The 19,999-nt window shown below is 37.5% G+C and overlaps 1 protein-coding gene across 1 annotated transcript in view; it reads left to right on the top strand.

Moving 5' to 3' along the window:
• The window catches only part of LOC135222604 (cell adhesion molecule Dscam1-like), a 677,404-nt gene that overhangs the window by 576,422 nt on the left and 80,983 nt on the right, over positions 1-19,999 (top strand). The window contains 1 exon segment of the mRNA XM_064260698.1: positions 7,409-7,528. Within this exon segment, the coding sequence (XP_064116768.1) occupies positions 7,409-7,528 (120 nt within the window).

Raw genomic sequence — 19,999 nt, 5'->3', positions numbered from 1 at the left:
GAGTGGAAATGGAAACTGCAGTCACACGAGACACCCGAAGCCATTACCATTATTTTATGCCACTAACAATAACATTCTTGCGTGTCAAGTTCTGGTCCCTGGTAGCGTCAATCTTGTAGCGTTTTGTCATGTAGTATTTGTTCCATTTCAAGTAAAAACGATTTTTAGGCAGCAAATAGCGTAGTAGAAATCTTAGTCTCCATCCTGTATTTCTAGGCTATTTATGCATGAAAATGCACATACTTTGAAATCATCAGTGGATGTGAATGTTCCCAGTCCCACATGATCTCTGCTCATGCTTAGGAATCGGTGAATATTCGCACCTCAACGCATGCCTTCATTTCTGCATTATTCCTCTATCTCCCATTCATGCCCCCATTCTCATATACATACATACATACACACATTATGTGTGTATATATGTATGTTAATATATACATACGCACTTTATGTGTGTATGTATATATTAACTTTTGTCACTTATACAGGTCTGACATTGTATATATTCACAAATATTAGCTCGGGAGGTCAAAGTCACTATCCATCGTTGTTTCTAAACTAGCCTTTGGTTAGAATACTGGCCAGCGCAGAAACACTTGGGATTAATGTGTGTGTGTGTGTGTGTGTGTGTGTGTAACTTGACCACAAGGAAATTGATATACAGGACGGAAATCCTGACCAGTGAAGAGTACAAGTAAACACAAACTATTGGAAACCAAATATTTAGCCCTGACAGGTAAGAATGGGTGGAGCGATGCACGCTTAATGTCTGAGGTCAAGTATCTATTTACAAATCTTTTTATGTATGCGGATGACCATGATCCTGCCTGTTTCCCCAGCCACGCCACTACCGTTCTCAAAAGAAATGCATTTTACTCATTTCTTTTGAAATGAATGGAGCGAGGTCATACGTGCCCTGGCTGATATTCATAGTCTGACAAAAGGTTTCTTTTATGAAACTAGACTCTATGATGTTTCTTCCCGGTACGTATTATAATGAACTGTCTGTTCCTTCTGGCCGATTCATTATATGGTTGTGTTAAGTTTTGTATGAAAATTCTGCTGGCCCCCTGTGCATATCCTGCACACTTTTGATGTTGTATACGGCTCTCTTTCCAATGATTTCCAGTTTGACCTATGTAAAAGTTATGGAGTTTCATATATACATCCTTCAGTAGTGTCAAGAGAGTTCTTTCTAAGAGCGTCTTTCAATACGTTGTATTCTTCTTAAACGCTACAAGAATTCCCGACGGGACTAAAGGATGAGTAGAGCAAATCTCGCCCAAGTCTCGTGACAATATTTATATTAGTCTAACTGGAAAAGCATTGAAAAAGAGACGTGTCTTCGGTGTAAAGGCGAACCAGTCAGGATTGACATCATGTTTCAGTTTTCCTGTGGTAATGCTGTATACATAAGTCATGTCTCAGTCTGATTATAATAATGTATATACATAAGTACGCATTATTGTTCTCAGTATTAACCCGTTTCCCCTAAAATGTTCGCACCGATTCATAATTGACTGCTGAATTTCGATCATCAAACCACCCCACCACTTCATTGAAATGAAAGCCCTTGCTTTCCAACTCCTCTCTTTCACCGTATGTTCAGTTCTTTGCAGGCCTTATCATTTTCCGAATGATGCGCTAATTTCGCCAACCTATAGTTGCGCAGTGTCTCTGCCTGACAGGACCACCTGAAAATACTCTGACTTATCTTTTCACATATCCCAACCCCTGTACCACCCCTATGTCTCTGTACATTGCTCTCCCTTCCAGTTCTCCTCACACCTCTTAGACTAGGCAAGCAGTTCATCTCACCAGCCCTACCTGTTTTTCTTCACGTACGACGCCCACACTGCTTCTATAAAGGCAAGCTGCCGCAACAGCTCCTTCGCCTCTTCCCCACTTGATTTCCTTAGACAAACACTGTTGTGGCTCTTTTGGTAGGATGTATCGAATTCCACAAACATATGCACATTAAAACGTAGATCATCATTCCGTTTCTTTTTTTGTGCTTTGTTGGAAAAAGGCCGCCTCACATTGACTAGCTTTGGAGGGTTGGAATGTCACCTTGTTGGTAAAGATCCTCCCCAGTCGTTTATCATTTGGATCGAGCCTTGCTATTGGAACAGTATGCAATAAAGCGAGAGGACGCCAAGAAAATATATGATCTCGCTTTTAAGACAATAGATATATGTCTTTGGTCAATGTGATCATTAAAATTCTGTGTGCGCAGGGGAGCGCGCGCGCCATCACCATAGCTCAGCAGTGTGATGGATAAAGATTGAGGGTCGTCTCGGCAAGAATTCTTGGGTTCTTTGTTGAGCAAGCAGTGACGTACTACCTGAATGTCAGCCAACTGTTGTGTTGGGCAGTTGGCTCGCAATCTCTTCCCCGAAAGACTCGCTGGGAACCGAGAGGGCGGAAGTTTGTGGAGCCACCCATCCCCTCCAGAGAAAAGGCCGTTTTTGCGATACAAAGAAATATATCGATAGTCCGCCAGCCATTATTACTCACGTAAGGTCTTTGGAAACCTGCGAATGCAAAGTGACATTTCCCCTTTTCGGTCGTCCTGTGTCTGGCACCGCTCCTTCCGTCTCCTCTCTCTGATTCCACTCACAATAACAGACAGGATTTTCTCTCTCTCTCTCTCTCTCTCTCTCTCTCTCTCTCTCTCTCTCCTCTCTCCCCGAGTGTTTCCCTTCCCGTCTTTTTATCAATACTTCCTCTTCTATTTCCTATTTCTCTTTTCCCCCTCTCATCTCCACTCTCTCTCTCTCTCTGTATGACCTACTTCCCATCTCTCTCTCTCTCTCTCTCTCTCTCTCTCTCTCTCTCTCTCTCTCTCTCTCTGGAACACATGCTCTGCTTTTGGGATTTCCCAGATTCTTTTGTTTTCATTCCTTTTTATTTTCTTGCCGTCGTCTCTCCCTCCCTCGCCCTTTCCTGCTAATGTCTTTTGTGCTGTTATTGTAATCCTCGACCATTATTGTCCCTTTCTCCCTCTCGCTTCTTTTTTATGTGTTTCAATTAATTTCCAGCTTTCTTGGTCAGATTTCTCGTTCATGTCCATTAATTCATCCTAAAGCTTAATTGGGGACACATGCATGCACTGCTTTCCTTTACTTTGTGCCTTTCTGTGCGAATGAATTCTCTGGTATACATGTGCTTGGATACATATATGCACACACATACATATATACATATCTATCTATCTTTATATCTATGTACTATCTATCTATATATGAATATATATACATATATATATATATATATATATATATATATATTATAGTATCTATATATATATATATATATATCTATATTTTACATAAATTTCTGACTCACAAAAGGATCGATAGATATATATTATAATATATATTTAGGTATAATTATATATATAATAATATATATAGATATATATTTTAATTTTAATATATATATATATATATTTAATGGTCCCTCAGAAGAGGAAAAGAAAATGACAAAGAGCAAGTAATCGCAAAATCTAGGGGTTGCCGATTTCCATATTTACTGTCGTGCTCTTCATCTCCATATAGAAGTTATGGTTGCCAAGTCTTTTCTATAATACGCGTTAAAGAATGAGGTTTGGTCACTAGTTCTCGATAGCAGTTTCCAGAGATGCGTATAGAAGCTGCCCAAGGTGATAGTTCTACAAGCTGGCTGCGGTGAATATGCTCTTTAACAGAGTCATCAATGCTGAAACAGAGGAAGCAAATAAAGATTTCATAGCAAACGAGTTAAACGTCTTCAAAAGGAAAGTGAAAAAATAACCTTGTAAGAGAACACATAAAAAGCTGCCATATAGTTGTTCATTGAGAGATATCTGGAAAATAATTGAGCAAACTCCGAAAGAACTTTATGACATCCATCACCTCCATACTGAATCCTGAAAAGAATCAAGTCGCAGGTATTTTCATTGACTCTCAAATTGCTTTTAAGCATCACTCCGAAGTATTTACAGATGACCTTTGCCTGAAATTCCGTAGAACGGTCACGTCACACTACTCTGTTCTAAACAAAACCTGTTCAGAAACCGTCAGCACTTCGCCATCTGCTGCCATAATTCATCCGCCCCGTGATTTATCCAGATTTCCAGACGCCTCCTTTTCCTCTCTGTTCTTTACATACATCTTTTTTCGCTCTCCCTGTCGTTTTGTCACACCTTCCGTCAAATCCTAGAATCATTCCCTTCATTTTGAGATGGACATGCAAGTATTGTCAGTACTGGTTCATACAGCCAGAGAAACAGACTGAGTACTGAGGATATTCCTTCACTCGGTTGAATTTTACACCCACATAGTGACCCACTGCCTGTCGGACTAGACCTCTCCAAGTCACCCTCTTGTGCTGTCTCAACACAGCCGTCCTGCGTGACTGTTCATCCACCACATCATCAATATTTAGACATGCAACGCCATGGGACGCAAAGGCTTCTCTGTGACAGTCCTCCATTCACGTCTCTCCTATGCTCTATGCTCTGTGTCCAAGCCATCTCCATCTCTCCTTCATCTTCATCTCATTTTATTTGGAACTTATGTCCTTTCCTTACGGTTTCCTATCTCCTTTCACCCCGCTGTCTAAGACTCGTCTTGAAGCTGTATTTTCAACAAAACTTTTAGATATAGCTTCATTGTCATGCCGTGATTCTTAGCCGTGTTGCAATACAAATCATACTAGACTAATGTATAATCTTGCTTTTGTATGCAATATCAGTGTAACTGATTTCCAGAACTTATTCAGCCTGCCCTTTGTTCGATGTGCCTTTTGTAGTTTCAGTAAATAGCAAATCTAGAGAAGTTGTGTTGTGTTGAATATCATTGTTTCAAAACATTTAAAATATTCAGCATCATTAACCCTTTCCTACATCGAGTGTTATTTCGTTACTTGTGCGTCCTCATTCCTCTTTACAAGTATATGATGCATTTTATTGAGCAGGCTTTGTAAATACTGTGGTGTTTTATTTATGGGTGAAAACATCGTCTGCATATTCAGATTTATCAAATCTATATCGGCACTCCAACCTAAGCCTTCTCTTCCATCTCCAGCCACTTTTCCCGTTTTATATAAAATCCCCATTTCGTTCGTGGATAACTTCAATGAGCTTAACAATCTTCACGTAAATATTTGAACTCTGTGACTCTTGCCTTTTCTGAAAGCAGATTTCCATCTCGAAGCCATTTGTTACTTTTTCTGCAGCCTAGCCATATCAAATGAGTCACGTCGCCCTTCTTCGGTACTTTGTCTTCTCCATTGATTCCAGTTTTCAATCATCAGGTTTTGTTTCTCCATTCAGTTTTCTGCCGAACAGTCCAGTGAGTGTACGAGATGTCATGTCATTTCAAGTTCAAATTGTTTTGTGATTCCACTCCTTTCATTAGTCCATCCTGGAATGTCAATCAAGTCACCCCTCTCATAGCTCTTCATCTTGACCCCACAAAAATGGTGTTTCTATGTCTCATGCTATTATTTACCCATCGCTCCTCAGACAGGTGTTTTCCTTTTTTCTCACCCGTGAATGTTCATCAATAATTAATCATTCTGTGGATTACAATCACTCCAGTGCAGCTTCTTGGCTTTAGGGGCTCTTCACAAAGGACGTCAAACCTTTTTTTTTGGTCATTTTTTACACCTTGTCACGACTCATGTCCAGACACCCCCCCCCCCCCAAGAAAATTATGTAACATTAGCTCGTAACCCGCCCCCCAAATTAGTGTTTCATTTTTTTAATGCAATGATATATTAAAGTCTAGCATATTCATTATTTATGTTTAGTTGGGCGACAAAGATGCCAGGTTTTAGTTTGTGATATTATTCTTTAAGTTTATCATAATACACAAAGTCGACTCTGCCTAAGTTTAGAAGAGGAAAAATTTAATTTGTGATATTTTTCTAATCATATTTATGCATAAAGTACAAAATATCGGAGCTCAGGAAAGGGATGAGTTTGTGATATTATTCTATGTCATGTAATACATATAGTAGAAAATATTGAAGTACAAACAAGGGTTGAGGCTATGATATATTTTTAAACATATAATTAGGCCAAAAGAATTTAATACCATATTCTCAATATTATTGCCACAATAAAAGTCTATTGCAGAACCTTTACTAACTCCTTTTTTTTCCCTTTTACATTGACATCTTTTCAGAAGAAAAAAAGGAAAAACATTGAAAATATTATGTAACTCAAGGCTGCATCCCTCCCGCCCCCCTGTCATTCATAACACTTCACCAAACTAAATCCCCAACAACAGCCCCCCCCCCCCCCCGCCCCCCCCACCCCCCGCCAGGCCTGAGGCGTTACGTAATTTCTGAACAGACCCTTATAAGCATCATCCGTTTTTTATTCAAACATCGTCTTTTTCGATTGATGCCTGAGTGATAGACTCGGCTTCTGCGACTTCCCCCAGAGATGTCCCTGGATTTATGGATGTCCTTCTGTTGGAAAAAGAGGACAGCCAATGACAAGTTTATTTGCAGCAGAGAAACTAATAAATTAACGCAATTTCGGTTGGCAGTATATTCCAGACCTTTTTTGTCCATTGCTTCTTCCATAACGTCCTTGTTCCTACCAGCTTTCCCACTCATGTCATCACCAACTTTTCCCATATCTTATTCTGGTATTTCATTCTGCACTTCTAATTTATATAAATTCACTTATTTCTTCATTTGTTTGTGCATAGTACAATTCTTATTACACTGTTTTTATATAAAAATGAAAAGTAGCAATCTACTGCTTACTGCTCTCCAGTCAATTGGCGCCTTTTTCTGTATTTGGTGTTAAGGCCAAGTCTACTCCTCCAACAAGTCCATCAGTTCTTCTCGAATAAAAACAAGCAAGAATTACCTCCATCTGGTCTCTCTCTTCTTTTTATTTGTACTGTCTTTCCCAAACATTCAGACGTCCATCTTTCCAGTTTTATTCAGGAATCTGAAGTTCCAATTTCCTTTTTTTAATCTGTCGTTAGTATTTGTAGCACTCCGCATGCTTCGGACACTGGGCCATTTCTTAATTTTGCCTCGCCAATAATGTGGCGGATTTCATAGAGGGTTTACGGCCTAAAACACTAAAGGAAAGCCCTTTGCTTGCAGTGCACAGCCCCAGCTAAGTAAGACTAGTAGTCCTCGCTGTTGTCTACTGGCATGGATGCAACTCCCTGCATGTATTTTTCGTATATCCGAGAATATGTGTTTGATTTTCAAAATATCACAGACAGGGAAAATTATAAATCATTTAAAAATATGTATTCATATTTCATTGTTTTCACATTTTGCCAATGTCTTAAAATGAAAGCACAGCCAGAGCAAAGGAACGTGAATGAAAAGCTATATATATTTTGTTCACTTCACCTGTAATTTTTCCTTCTGTTTTCATCGACTTCAGTTCCTCCATCATGGGTGGTGGAGCCTTCCGACGTATCTGTGGTAGGAGGAGAAGAAGTGGCCCTGGAGTGCCACGCGCAAGGGACACCCTCGCCTTCCGTCACCTGGAAAAGGACGTCCAGTAAGTTGAAGATGCTTTTGTATAATTTCGTTCTTGAGGCTTCCATCTTTACGTGCTCTGTCAGGCGCCGCTCTTTGTGGATAACTTGTGTCTGACTTTCTTCATCCTTCTGATATGTCTTATTTATGTGCTTTGTGTTCTCTTTATCCGTAATCGTATAATAATGATGATAATAATAATAATCATGTTTCTTTAGGGCTGTTTACATTATATTCATACTGTTTCATGAGATGGATTGCCTTTGTTTTGTTGAGTGGTGTGTGCCAGAGTCTGAAAAACTACAATTGTAGATTGTTTTGCTGAATAACATAAATATAACTGTTCCTGTTCCCTAAATGTTAGTCAAGTTGGGCTTTTATTGGACAGACATAATTTCCTACTTTTATCCGTTTGCGAGTTTTTGTTTTGTTTCTGTTTTTCGGTTAATCATGATAAAACTTTGACCAAAAACAAATCTAGGAAATGAGCGAGCATGTTTTCATTTCGGATTTACATTGAATGCATAATGTCATGTTGAAATGACATAAAATTCATATTTTATGTCGCTGGATGTCGGACACGAACCCACAGACCTGCATTATGAAATTTGGGACGTCATCTGTTATGTATCCGTCACAGCTGCAAACAGCAGGGCTGACTGTATGTGTATGTATGCGCCTCATCAATTGGTCTCTCTCTTGAAGGAAGCATGTCCGTCCCTTTGAAGACTCCAGAATAAACGAGAAATTGCACATATGTGTGTGTGAGTGTTTGTGTGTTGTCTGTGGTAAGATGTTTATGGGTTAAGAGTCGCAGTATTGACCTCGTAGACGAGGGAGATTCTGGTTGGTTTGCTAGTCAAGGAAGGGCAAATGACCTAGCACAAGTTGTACTGATTTTATCACTTATAAATATAGGAGGCCCTTCGTACAATACCTAACTCTCCTTTGGCATTTGCTGATACCTTCATTAGATGCTTCTCAAAAGTGAGATGTGAGACAAAAGTTACTTTTAGAATAGCTAAAGCTTCAGATTGATTCGGTAGAGTCCCATTCACCTGGAAGGGAGAATGAGGTGGAAAATCAGGACGAGATTTGCTGATCAATAGTGTTCTCGTTTTACGGGCGTTCAGCCTTTTACCCCACCTACAACAGCATTCACTGACCTGGTCCTTGTCATGATTAAGACTAAGGGCAGCTTCATTTCTCATAATTGGAGATTTTACTACACACACAAATGCTGCATCATCGGCATACTGAACAATCTTGCTTTCAAGGCCAACAACTATGTCACTTCTGTGAGAACAAAGTAAAAAGAAGAAAATAATTTTAGAATTACTAAACGTATTTCAAGGATTTTTAAATGCATAAAAAGTTTGCTTGGTTTTCAAACTCATATTTGTTAGCATGCTTCTGGGATATTTAAATGATGATAAATGTATAGCATGAAATCCATGTTACACAGGAAATTACAAATGTTTGTTGCTGTGTTTGATTCATGAAGTGTGATTTCATCGAGGATTTAATCTCTCTCTCTCTCTCTCTCTCTCTCTCTCTCTCTCTCTCTCTCTCTCACTATATATGTGTGTGTGTATGTGTGGTTGTGTGTGTTACTTTGTTGGGTTTTAGTGACTACGTAAAATAACACTATGGACCTTAAAAGGCAAATGGCCAATAGGAGCCTTTTTGTGGAGATGGCTTGAATGAGGACGTTCTGAGATGACAACAAAACGACGTCTGTATCAGTCGACCAGAATTGAGAACAAAGTGCAAAATATTTAGTATGACTGGAATGATCATCTTGCATCACGAATTTCTGAAGGCCATGTTTTTCCCCTTCGGTAGCACACTATTTTCTACAGTCGGTCTGCAGTCGTTCATGAGTTATATATATATATAGATATATATATATATATATATATATATATATATATATATATATATATATATAAACATTGAATGTTGGGAGAGTCACTTTGTGATGAGGGATGTATTGAAAAAACCTCTTCCAACAATCACGCGTTCTTTTTTGGAAAATGGTTAAATAAAATCATGTTAAGCTAATTGTCATATAGAACAGTAAGAGGTGACTTATGGTAATAGAAGCTTTTGTAATTAGCCCCTTTGGTCTGCTGTTGTTTACGTTGAACTTTGTATTCTGTTTCCACTTCTCAGTCGTCTGAAATTTCAAAAAATATATATGTCAGGGGTTTTTTTTATGTAAAAGAGAACTATTCAGACGGCTATGACTGTCTGTCCGCACTTTTTCTGTCCAGCCTCATGTCTTAAAAACTACTGATGCTAGAGGACTGCAAATTGGTATGTTTGTCATACACCCTCCAGTCATCAAACAGTCCAAAATACAACATTCCAGCCTCAGTAGTTTTTATTTTATAGAAAGTTAAGGTTAGCCATGGATCGGGCGTCTGACACCGCCGAGTCCAAATACGTAGGCGTCGCCGATGCACCTTTAACTGCATCTGGGGAGCAACTGAGCGCTGCGCAGTCGTAGCTAAGTGTTTCATTCTGCAGCACATCGAGAGGTTCCCAATAATGTTAATCAAATCCAGTTACATGACAGTACACTGCGGCTTTATACACTGTACAGAAAACTCGATTACGCCGAAGTTAACTTCGGCGCATTTTTTACTTGTTTTAAGCTATCTTCGTTAATGATGTGTACTATGACTGAATTTGATCTACCATTACGATTCCGTCCAATTTCTTTTCATTAAAAAACATTTTTTTCTGTCTCTGTATCCGCCTTTTTCTCGCCGGTAACCAGTGATATGCAAATATTTTCATAATAATACTAGTTTTACTTTAAAGTAGAAAGGTAAAAATAAGACCTTATTCTTTTTCTCGAGTACTGCGGATTCGCATTCGTACAAATACGTATTTGATTGGAATGTATAGTGAAAGTATGTTTTAAAAAACCAAAACCATATATATATTATATATATATATATATATATATATATATATATATATATATATATATATATATATATATATATATATATTTTATCTATGTATATATATGCTATATATATATATATAATATATTCTATTATTATATATAATATATTATATTTATCTTTATCTATATGTGTCTGTGCGATGATTATAATCACTTTAGCACGTGATTCATTTATCACATATTTACAGATGAAAATAAGAGGCGAAGTGTAAGTGGATATGTGATATACTATATATATATATATATATATATATATATATATATATATATATATATATATATATATAAATATATATATATATATATATATATATATATATATATATATATATATATATGATAATAACTTGATCACGAAGTATATAAAACGTGATGCTATGTATAAATAAAGGTTTTTTTGCCACGAAGGAAAATGAAAAATCGCTTTTTCATTTTCCTTCGTGGAAAAAAAACCTTTATATATATATATATATATTATATATATATATATATATATATATATATATCTATATATATACATATATATATTATAATATTATATTACTATAAATATATATATATATATATATATATATATATATATTAGAAGGATCCACACTAATATTCATGTTAATCAAAACACGATATTTATTTGAAGAAATATATATATATATATATATATATATATATATATATTATATATATATATATATATATATATATATGTATATAATATATATATGTATGTATACATATATATATACATCTAGATATATATATATATGTATCATATATATATATACATATATATATATATATATATATATATATATATATATATATATATATATATATATATATATATATATATATATATATATATATACACGAGTATATGGCGTAAGGCAAACACGTATTCTCTCCGTTGCCAACATCGGGCAATAACTGAAGTTTGTGGACGCTTTTCATTTTGTGGAGATTAATGGCAGGTACAGTCATTTGAAGGTATCCCTCCGCGTATTTCACATGAAGAATTGTATTTCCGATGTAGTACCTCGAGCGTCCAAATGGAATTTACTGAAATGCCGTTGAACCGGAAAAAAAGCGTCGGGTTTTTTTTAAACAAAAGCGCTGAATAAAGAAAACCGATATGCAAGAAATGTTCTGAAATGCAACTTTGATTAGTTTGAGCATAGGATGTATCTATATGTTAATTATTACACCCGCACACAATAGTATATATATATATATATATATATATATATATATATTATATATATATATATATATATATATATATATATATATATATATATATATATGTATATATATATATTAGAGAAAAGGCCAAGGTCCATGCGCTACTATGTTTCGCTTTTTTCATGGCCATTTATTTCGTAATAGACGTTTTAATATATATATATATATATATATATATATATATATATATATATATATATATATATATATATATATATATATATATTTACCTTTGTGGGTCTGTTGGTAGCGCCCTGGCCTCTCTTTTGAGAGGCTTAGGCTCAATTTCGATGTGAGTCAGAAATTTGTAAAATTATACATATATATATATAATAGTTATTATATATATATATATATATATATATATATTATATATATGGATATTATATACATATGGATATATACATATGGATAAACTGAACAGGCACCACAGTAATATCTGGATAAAATGGACAGTCGCCACACCACAGTAGCTAATACCTGGACAAAAGGGACTGACTGAACAGTAATGAACTGTCACCACCACAGTAATACATGGGGACAGTCACCACAGTAACACCTGATAAATGAGACATTCACGACAGTTATGTATGGATAAAGGGACAGCCAGCGCAGTAATACCTGGGTAAAAAGAAAAAAAATTGCCAGAACAGTATACCTAGATAAAAGGGACAGTCAACACAGTAACACCTGGATAAATGAGACATTCACGACAGTTTATGTATGGATAAAAGGGACAGCCAGCGCAGTAATACCTGGGTAAAAAGAATTGCCAGAACAGTAATACCTAGATAAAAGGGACAGTCACACAGTAACACCTGGATAAATGAGACATTCACGACAGTTATGTATGGATAAAAGGGACAGCCAGCGCAGTAATACCTGGGTAAAAAGAATTGCCAGAACAGTATTCCTAGATAAAAGGGACAGTCAACACAGTAAAGTAAAGTAACAGTTGGATAAAAGGGACAGTTAGTTCAGTAATTTCTATTTAAAATGGAACATTCAGTATTATTTATATATATATATATATATATATATATATATATATATATATATATATATATATATACACACACACACACACACACACATATATATATATATATATATATATATATATATATATATATATATATATATATATATATATGGGGAGAAAAGAGAGAGAGAGAGAGAGAGAGAGAGAGAGAGAGAGAGAGAGAGTTTAGGATTCGAATAGCCTCCTAGAATTAATATCACTGTGGTAATTACGACCAAGAGAAAGAATTGCTAAGGAATGAGACATGGAGGAAAAAACGACTTGTAATTGGAATAATAGAAAAGAAGAAAACATTGGGGATGCGGTATTTGAGAAAATCACAGAAGTGAAGGAAAGTGGCTACTTTATTGAAAGAACTTGAGCTTCAGGAAAAAACTTGGATCATTATTAGAGTAATAACAGAACTTCAAGTGGAAGGGGAGATACGCTGTTGGAACAAATAAGACTGCGCCGAAGAAACATTCGGTTTTTTTTTTTTTACAGCGTATAATGCTGCATGAAATTCTCAGTCACGGCTCATGAAACTGTCAGCAGCGGCCTGTGAAACTTTCAGCCACAGCCCGGTGGTGGCCTGTGTTGTTGGCATCTACAGTGGTGCCAGACACACGACCATGGCTAACACTACTTAGGCTAGAAGGCTGCAATTTGGAATATTTGATGATTGGAGGGTGGATGATCAACACACTAGTTTGCAGCCCTCTAGCCTCAGTAGTTTTTTAGGATTCGAGGGCGGATGGGCCGTCAAAAAGGCATCTCAATAGTTTTCTTTTACAGAAAATAAAAATAAGAAAGTAGGGAAAATAAATTGGACACTTCTCAGGCAAGAAGGCAATGAGAGTCAAGTGGAAGAGCGGTGGAAATAATAAATTGTATAAAAGAAAGGTGATAGGTTATTGGGATAATAAAAGAACTGGTGAAAAAAGTGGGACACTGTTGTAATGATTAAACACTTAGTCAGTTGAACTGACGACAGTTTAGTAACAAATGGGGATAAACGATTGAAATAAGAACAGAACTGTGAAAAAATAAAAGGCTTTAATGAAATTATAGAAGAACTGATGAAAGAGTGGGGACATTTTATTGAAAGGATGAAAGAACTGATGGAATAGTGGGGATCCTGTATTGAAATCATAGAAGAAAGGGTAAAAAATTGGGGATATTTATTGAAACTTTATTGAAGGCAGATTAACGCTTGACTCTGCCAAACAACACGCCGTTGTCAGGCCGACACGGGACGAACAGCAGCGTGAATAATACATGTCGGGTGGAGGCTATGCTTTTATTTTCGCTCTGGTCAAAAGGGTTTTAAAATATGCAGCGCGGTATTAAATGGTTTTGTTTATATTTCACGGATGTGGTTAGAAGCCGGTGCTTTTGGAAAATGGTAGCCATTGGCAATTCCACCCCCCCCCCCCCCCCCCCCCCCCCCCCCCCCCCCCCCCCCCCCCCCCACCCCAACCTTCCCCCCCCCCCACCCCCCCCCCCCACCCCCCCCTCCCACCCCCCCCCCCCCCCCACCCCCCCCCCCCCCCCCCCCCCCCCCCCCCCCCCCCCCACCCCACCCCGCCCTTTTTTTAACTCTTTTCTTTCAGTGGAATTGTTTTGCGGGTTTTGTTACAAGAACCGGGAAACAAAGGATGGCACATGGCGACATTTCTCTTTCCACTGTTCTTTCATTTTCCCATCGGAATGAAACAAAGTATGTGAATTCTCTCTCTCTCTTCTCGGCTCGTCTCTCTCTCTCTCTCTCACCTCTCTCTCTCTCTCTCTCTCTCAGTTCAGGCTGTATACATATAATCTTTCTACACACCTCCATTGTTCCTGCATGGAGCGGGAATCGGTGAAAGGGACAGACATTTGAGCAGCAAATGATGGCATCAAGTGTTCCACAGGAGCAGCGATTCCGCCCCTCCATCCTATCCTAGAAGAATGAAAGGATCAACCGACTGGAGAGGAGGAGAGCAGCGCGCACAAACCTACAAAGAGAGAGAGAGAGAGAGAGAGAGAGAGAGAGAGAGAGAGAGAGAGAGAAGTGTGTCTATAGACCTTGGTGTTTACAGCCGCACCCATAAGTGATAACCGTTTTAACATTCAAGAACCCTTTAAAAACGGACATTTTCCTATGTGCCTTGTATTCTCTGTTCCATTTTATTCTTTCCTTCAAAGTCCTGCAAGACTTTTTTTCCGATTTCTTGGCTAAACCGTGTTGTCGTTCGATGAGTTGAAGGATGAAATAATGGTTTTCAATTAAAACCAGTTTTAATGGCATATTTGATCGAGGCGCTGTTGTTGCACCTCCGTCTGTGTCATGCTAGAAATAAATAGACTAAAATCCCTCTATTTTTTCAATATAGGGAGACGAGCTTGTTGTTGATAAATTCCACTTAGGAAAACGCTGGAGTTCTGATTTTAGAAATTATTGTTAAGAGTTCTGGAAAGCCGACGTGTCTTCCGCACAGTTTCTGAGGTTGACTTGTACTTGTGACCACTGCTACTCTGGTTCACTTTGTCTCCGTTGAAAGATCATAATTATCGCTTTGCAGTTCAGTCTTGGGTGGAACGGGTTGCTTCATAATGGAAAGCTTGTCCCTGTTTGTGAAGGGTTGTTCAAGAGCAAGAACCCGTGCTGACACAAGGCCACCTTAATCTAAGCTGACTGACGTGTCCTTCTTTGCACCTATACTCTGTTTTTTTTGCCATCTGTCCACCCGCCTGTGGTGTTTGCGTATGGTAACACTGCGTCCCGGGCTTAGGATAGTTACGCTAAATGTAAGTTTTAGGTAAATGAAAGGATATCTGGGTTAACATTTGCAACTGAAAAGTGTTTTATAATTTATTGTATGCGAATTACACCGTTAATATTCGAAATAGGGTATTATAATTGTTGAATGTAAGCTGAATGTAACTATCTAAAGCCCGGGACGCAGTGTTACCATACGCAAACACCACTGGCGGGTGGACAGATGGAAAAAAACAAAGTATAGTGTGGTCAGATCAAGGAATGACTTGTTTTCTTTGTTCTTTAAAAAAGCTCAAATGCTGCCGCTTTCCCAAAGCTCGATTCACTGAGCTCCTCAACAGCGACTTTGAGACGCTCTAAGCGGACTCAGGACTTTACTGACGTCATCTCCATCTCTACCCCTTTTTCCAGTTCTGCAAATGAGGTTTTCTGTTGACCTGCGCAGTCTGGACGCGGTTTCCTAAGATCCATTTAAGATATCCTGAAAGGAAGAACCAAATTTCCATTCTTTCATAATATCAAAGAATTCACAGGTCGATGATTTATCACTTCTAATATCATGTACGCAGTCTTTGTCACCACATCACTCATCTCACTCGCTCTAATTAACTTAGTTTCATGATGATGCTGTATGACCATGGCCCCAGTGCCTACTTTTTGCCACTTATCATCCACGCAGCCATCCGTTCATTGTAAGCACAGTGTGATTTTTCGCGTTTTTCAGGTCAATTTCAGCACTTCCAGCATTTCCATTTTTATGATTTTTCCCCCAAACAGTTACTTTTCTATCCGTGCGAGCGCGCTGCTGTCGCTAGAGGAAGGAGATCGCCGTCCTTGCCTGAGGGTCTTTTTTGTTAGTGGAACATTGGCATTTTAATTTCCTTTTATTCCCATCCACTCTCTCCATTAATTTATTCAGCGCTTTTGCTCGTTTGCAGTTTTGTAGTCGAACGGCCAGAAAGGATATTAGCCCGGTCAACAAAGGATTTCATTTCCTCTTCGCTCTTTCCACCTGCCGCATGTGTCGAGGTTTCTGTTCGCTTTGTTATTTGCAGCTTGATTCATATCAGAAAGACAATCTAATCCTTCGGTGCCGGTTGATTTTGTGCTCTTCAATTTCCCAGTCTAATGTGTTTATGTTGGTATGTGCCCGTCGGATATGACATTATTGATTTATATTTTCATTTTGAAATCGGGCGCAAAATATAGTGCGCATAGAGGGTATTCTGGTATTCTGCATCTGCCAAGAGTTGACCTGCACTTATTTTAAACCACCGTAATTACCAACTATTCAAACCATAACATCCAAAAATTGTGCTTAATTGAACAGAGGACAACTTATTATTTTACCAGATTTTCCCTTGGATTACAAATAAGTCAATATTCATTCCGAAGGAAAGCTTATGTTCCAGATGATGACACATCCTACCTCCCCTCGTGTATTCTAAATTTTGTAACCGAAATTAATTGCCTTTTTATTGCTGGTATCTTTCTGCCATGAAGCAGGCAGTCGTTTCAAGATAATTTCAAGTTCTCTGGGTTTTTTTCTCTCTATTCAAAGTCCCAGGAGCGGAGCAACCAAACATCTTGATAGGTTAAGGCCGGAATGTAACGAGAAAAGATATGGTGAGGGGAGGGAGGGGAGGGGGAGGGGGAGGGGGAGGGGAAGGGAAGGGAGGGGAGGGGGAGTGAAGGGGGGAAAGGGAAGGGGGAAGAAGAGAGGGACTAGTTTAAGTGCAGCGGTAAACACCTGAACCTCATCAGAGAACAAGTGGACATCTGCATCTGTAGTTTCAATTACTGTAGGCATCTGCAAAAGACTGGCGAAGTGTTCATTGACTCGTTAACCGTAGTTTCTTTGTAAGGGGTGTCATTGTTTAATTTCGGGGAAACTGTTTTAAAAGGGAATTGGGGAAATCCATCTCCAAGTTTTGGCCCTAAGGGAGGATACCCTTTGCTCTCTTCATACAGAAGCTCTTGCGCCATTTAGTTTACAGTTCTCGGTTCTTGCAGAATGGTTTATGGAAGGTGCTCTCCTTCTTCTGTATTTTATTAATTAGAGATTTAGTAATGAATCGAAGACACACACGCAAATCTTATATAAATGCACATGCACACACACACAAACAAACATACACACACACAACACACACACACACACACACATATATATATATATATATATATATATATATATATATATATATATATATATATATATATAAGAGATCCTCACATGAAAATGAAAGAAGGAGGTACCAAGACTTTCAACTTTTATTCCAAAGTCATCTTCAGGGTACTGAACAATTTTAAGAGAACAACTTACACAAGGAAGCAACATGAGACCACAAATAACAATAAAACAAGTTAACAACCTACCTAAGTATGCAAATACCCTGAAGATGACTTTGGAATAAAATTTGAAAGTCTTGGTACCTCCTTCTTTCATTCTCACTGAGGATCTCTTTTATACTTCACCCACGGGACCATTGTGGAATTGCAAGAATATATGTATATATATATATATATATATATATATATATCATATATATATATATATATATATATATATATATAATATACACACACAAATATATATTTACATACATATATATGTGTGATTGCGTGTGTACGCAGTACTTGACTTACGATCTTGTGTAGAATAGTAAACATGACAGTTTTACTTCCTGGTGGTTTATTTTTCTTCTTTTTTTTGTGCACACGTTAGAGATTAGAGATTCACTGTTAATAAATCGCGATGTACCACTGATGTGGTCATCAGTCACGTAACATCGGTCCTCGCTTTATCAGTGTTAATGATTTAATTTCACTTTAGTATTCCCGAACATAGACATTTCAATTCCAAATAGTGTCCTGTGACACGTATGACTTTGTACATTTTAAATTCACAAAAAATATCTCTTTTTCTCTGTTTGGCTGTATTTCTCAGCTAAAAGATTTGCAAACGGGTTAAAAAAAAATGTTTTATAGTTCAGTGCTTCTTGTTAGGCAGCGTCCAGTTGCAGCATTCCGTCAAGCCAGTGGGCGTCATGTCACGGTGTTTGAAGATTTTCTTTGCGTATGGCACCGACCGGTTGTTGCTGCTGCTGCTGTTGTTGTGGGTATTGTTGCTTTATTAAGATATCTTACACGTATGTCAGCACTGGTTACCCCGTCCTTAAAGAGTTTAATGCACTTACGCCTTGTACTGGAAGACAGGAGGCATTGACCCCCCTGATTTTTAGCTTACTCGGGGAGTAAGCCTACAAACCACTCTGTTGCTGTTTTTGTTGGTCTTTTTGGGGGTTAGGAAAGGTCTATGGAAGAGCCTTTAAAGGTCTGTAAAAGGTGTTTGGCGTTGAGTTAAAGAAATGTTTGGATACTAACAATAAATAATGTGCATGTTAAACATTACATAAAAATTATTTCTAATAAAATACAGCGTATTTATTGTCATTTCCGTTTATGAAACAAGGTTGTATTTGGCTGTAGATTTTAGCATGTTTTAATTTACGTCAAAATTTAAAAATATAATATTTACAACTTAAGCGTGAGGGGAAAATCTTGCACGCGTCCCGAGTAAGCTGGAGGTCGGATCATGCCTTGTTGTTTTACAATAAATAAATTTGCAAATTCCACGAGTATCGATAGCCTTAACTTTGCCCTGCTAAAGCGCTCATCCGTGATCTCGCTAGATGCCTTGTTCAAGTGATGCTCGTAGAGGATTTTAATTAATGCACGATCAGAAATAGTTTCTCTTTTTATGCCATTTCACAAAGCCCAGATCTTCTTCCCTGCTCTTTTGAGTTCTTATATGAACGTCAATAAAGCCCTGTAGATTTCTGCAGCCGTATTTTAAATCCTATGTTTATCACGCTTTGTACTCTTTTTCACTTCAGATATGGTGCCAGCTTTTTAGTGTTCTGATACTCTCACTGACTTTTGTATTTCTGTGGTAATGACTTTTTTTTGATAGCCGGTATTTATACCAACTTTTCCATTTCTAATAATCTGATATGGCACTAAATTTGCAAATTTCAATATTCTTACGAAGTTTGGCACTTATGATATTCATGCCTACTTTTGCAATTCTATTGTTTAACTAACTCTTTCGTATCTGTTAATGTTACCAACCTTTGCATTTCTGATATTCTTACAAACTTTTGCATTGCTTAACCAACTCTTTCGTATCTGTTAATATGACCAACTTTTGCATTTCTGATATTCTTACCAACCCTTGTAATTCTGATTTGATAACAACTTTTGCATTTCTGATATTTGTACCAAGTTTTGCAATTCTGATAATTCTTGTAAAATTTGGTGATTCTGAAATGTTTGCAATTTTTGCATTTCTGACATGGTATCAACTTTTGAATATCTTATATTTTGACTAACTGACGTAGTACCGCTTTCCAATTGTTGTTATAAACTTTAAATATTCTATTTTTATAAACGTTGCAATCCTGATATTCTTACTAACTTTCCCATTGCT

The sequence above is a fragment of the Macrobrachium nipponense genome, chromosome 8, assembly GCF_015104395.2.
Source record: "Macrobrachium nipponense isolate FS-2020 chromosome 8, ASM1510439v2, whole genome shotgun sequence".
In the NCBI taxonomy this organism is placed as follows: Eukaryota; Metazoa; Arthropoda; class Malacostraca; order Decapoda; family Palaemonidae; genus Macrobrachium; species Macrobrachium nipponense.
The sequence above is the reverse complement of the archived record's forward strand: the minus strand, read 5'-3'. Positions and strand labels throughout refer to the sequence as shown.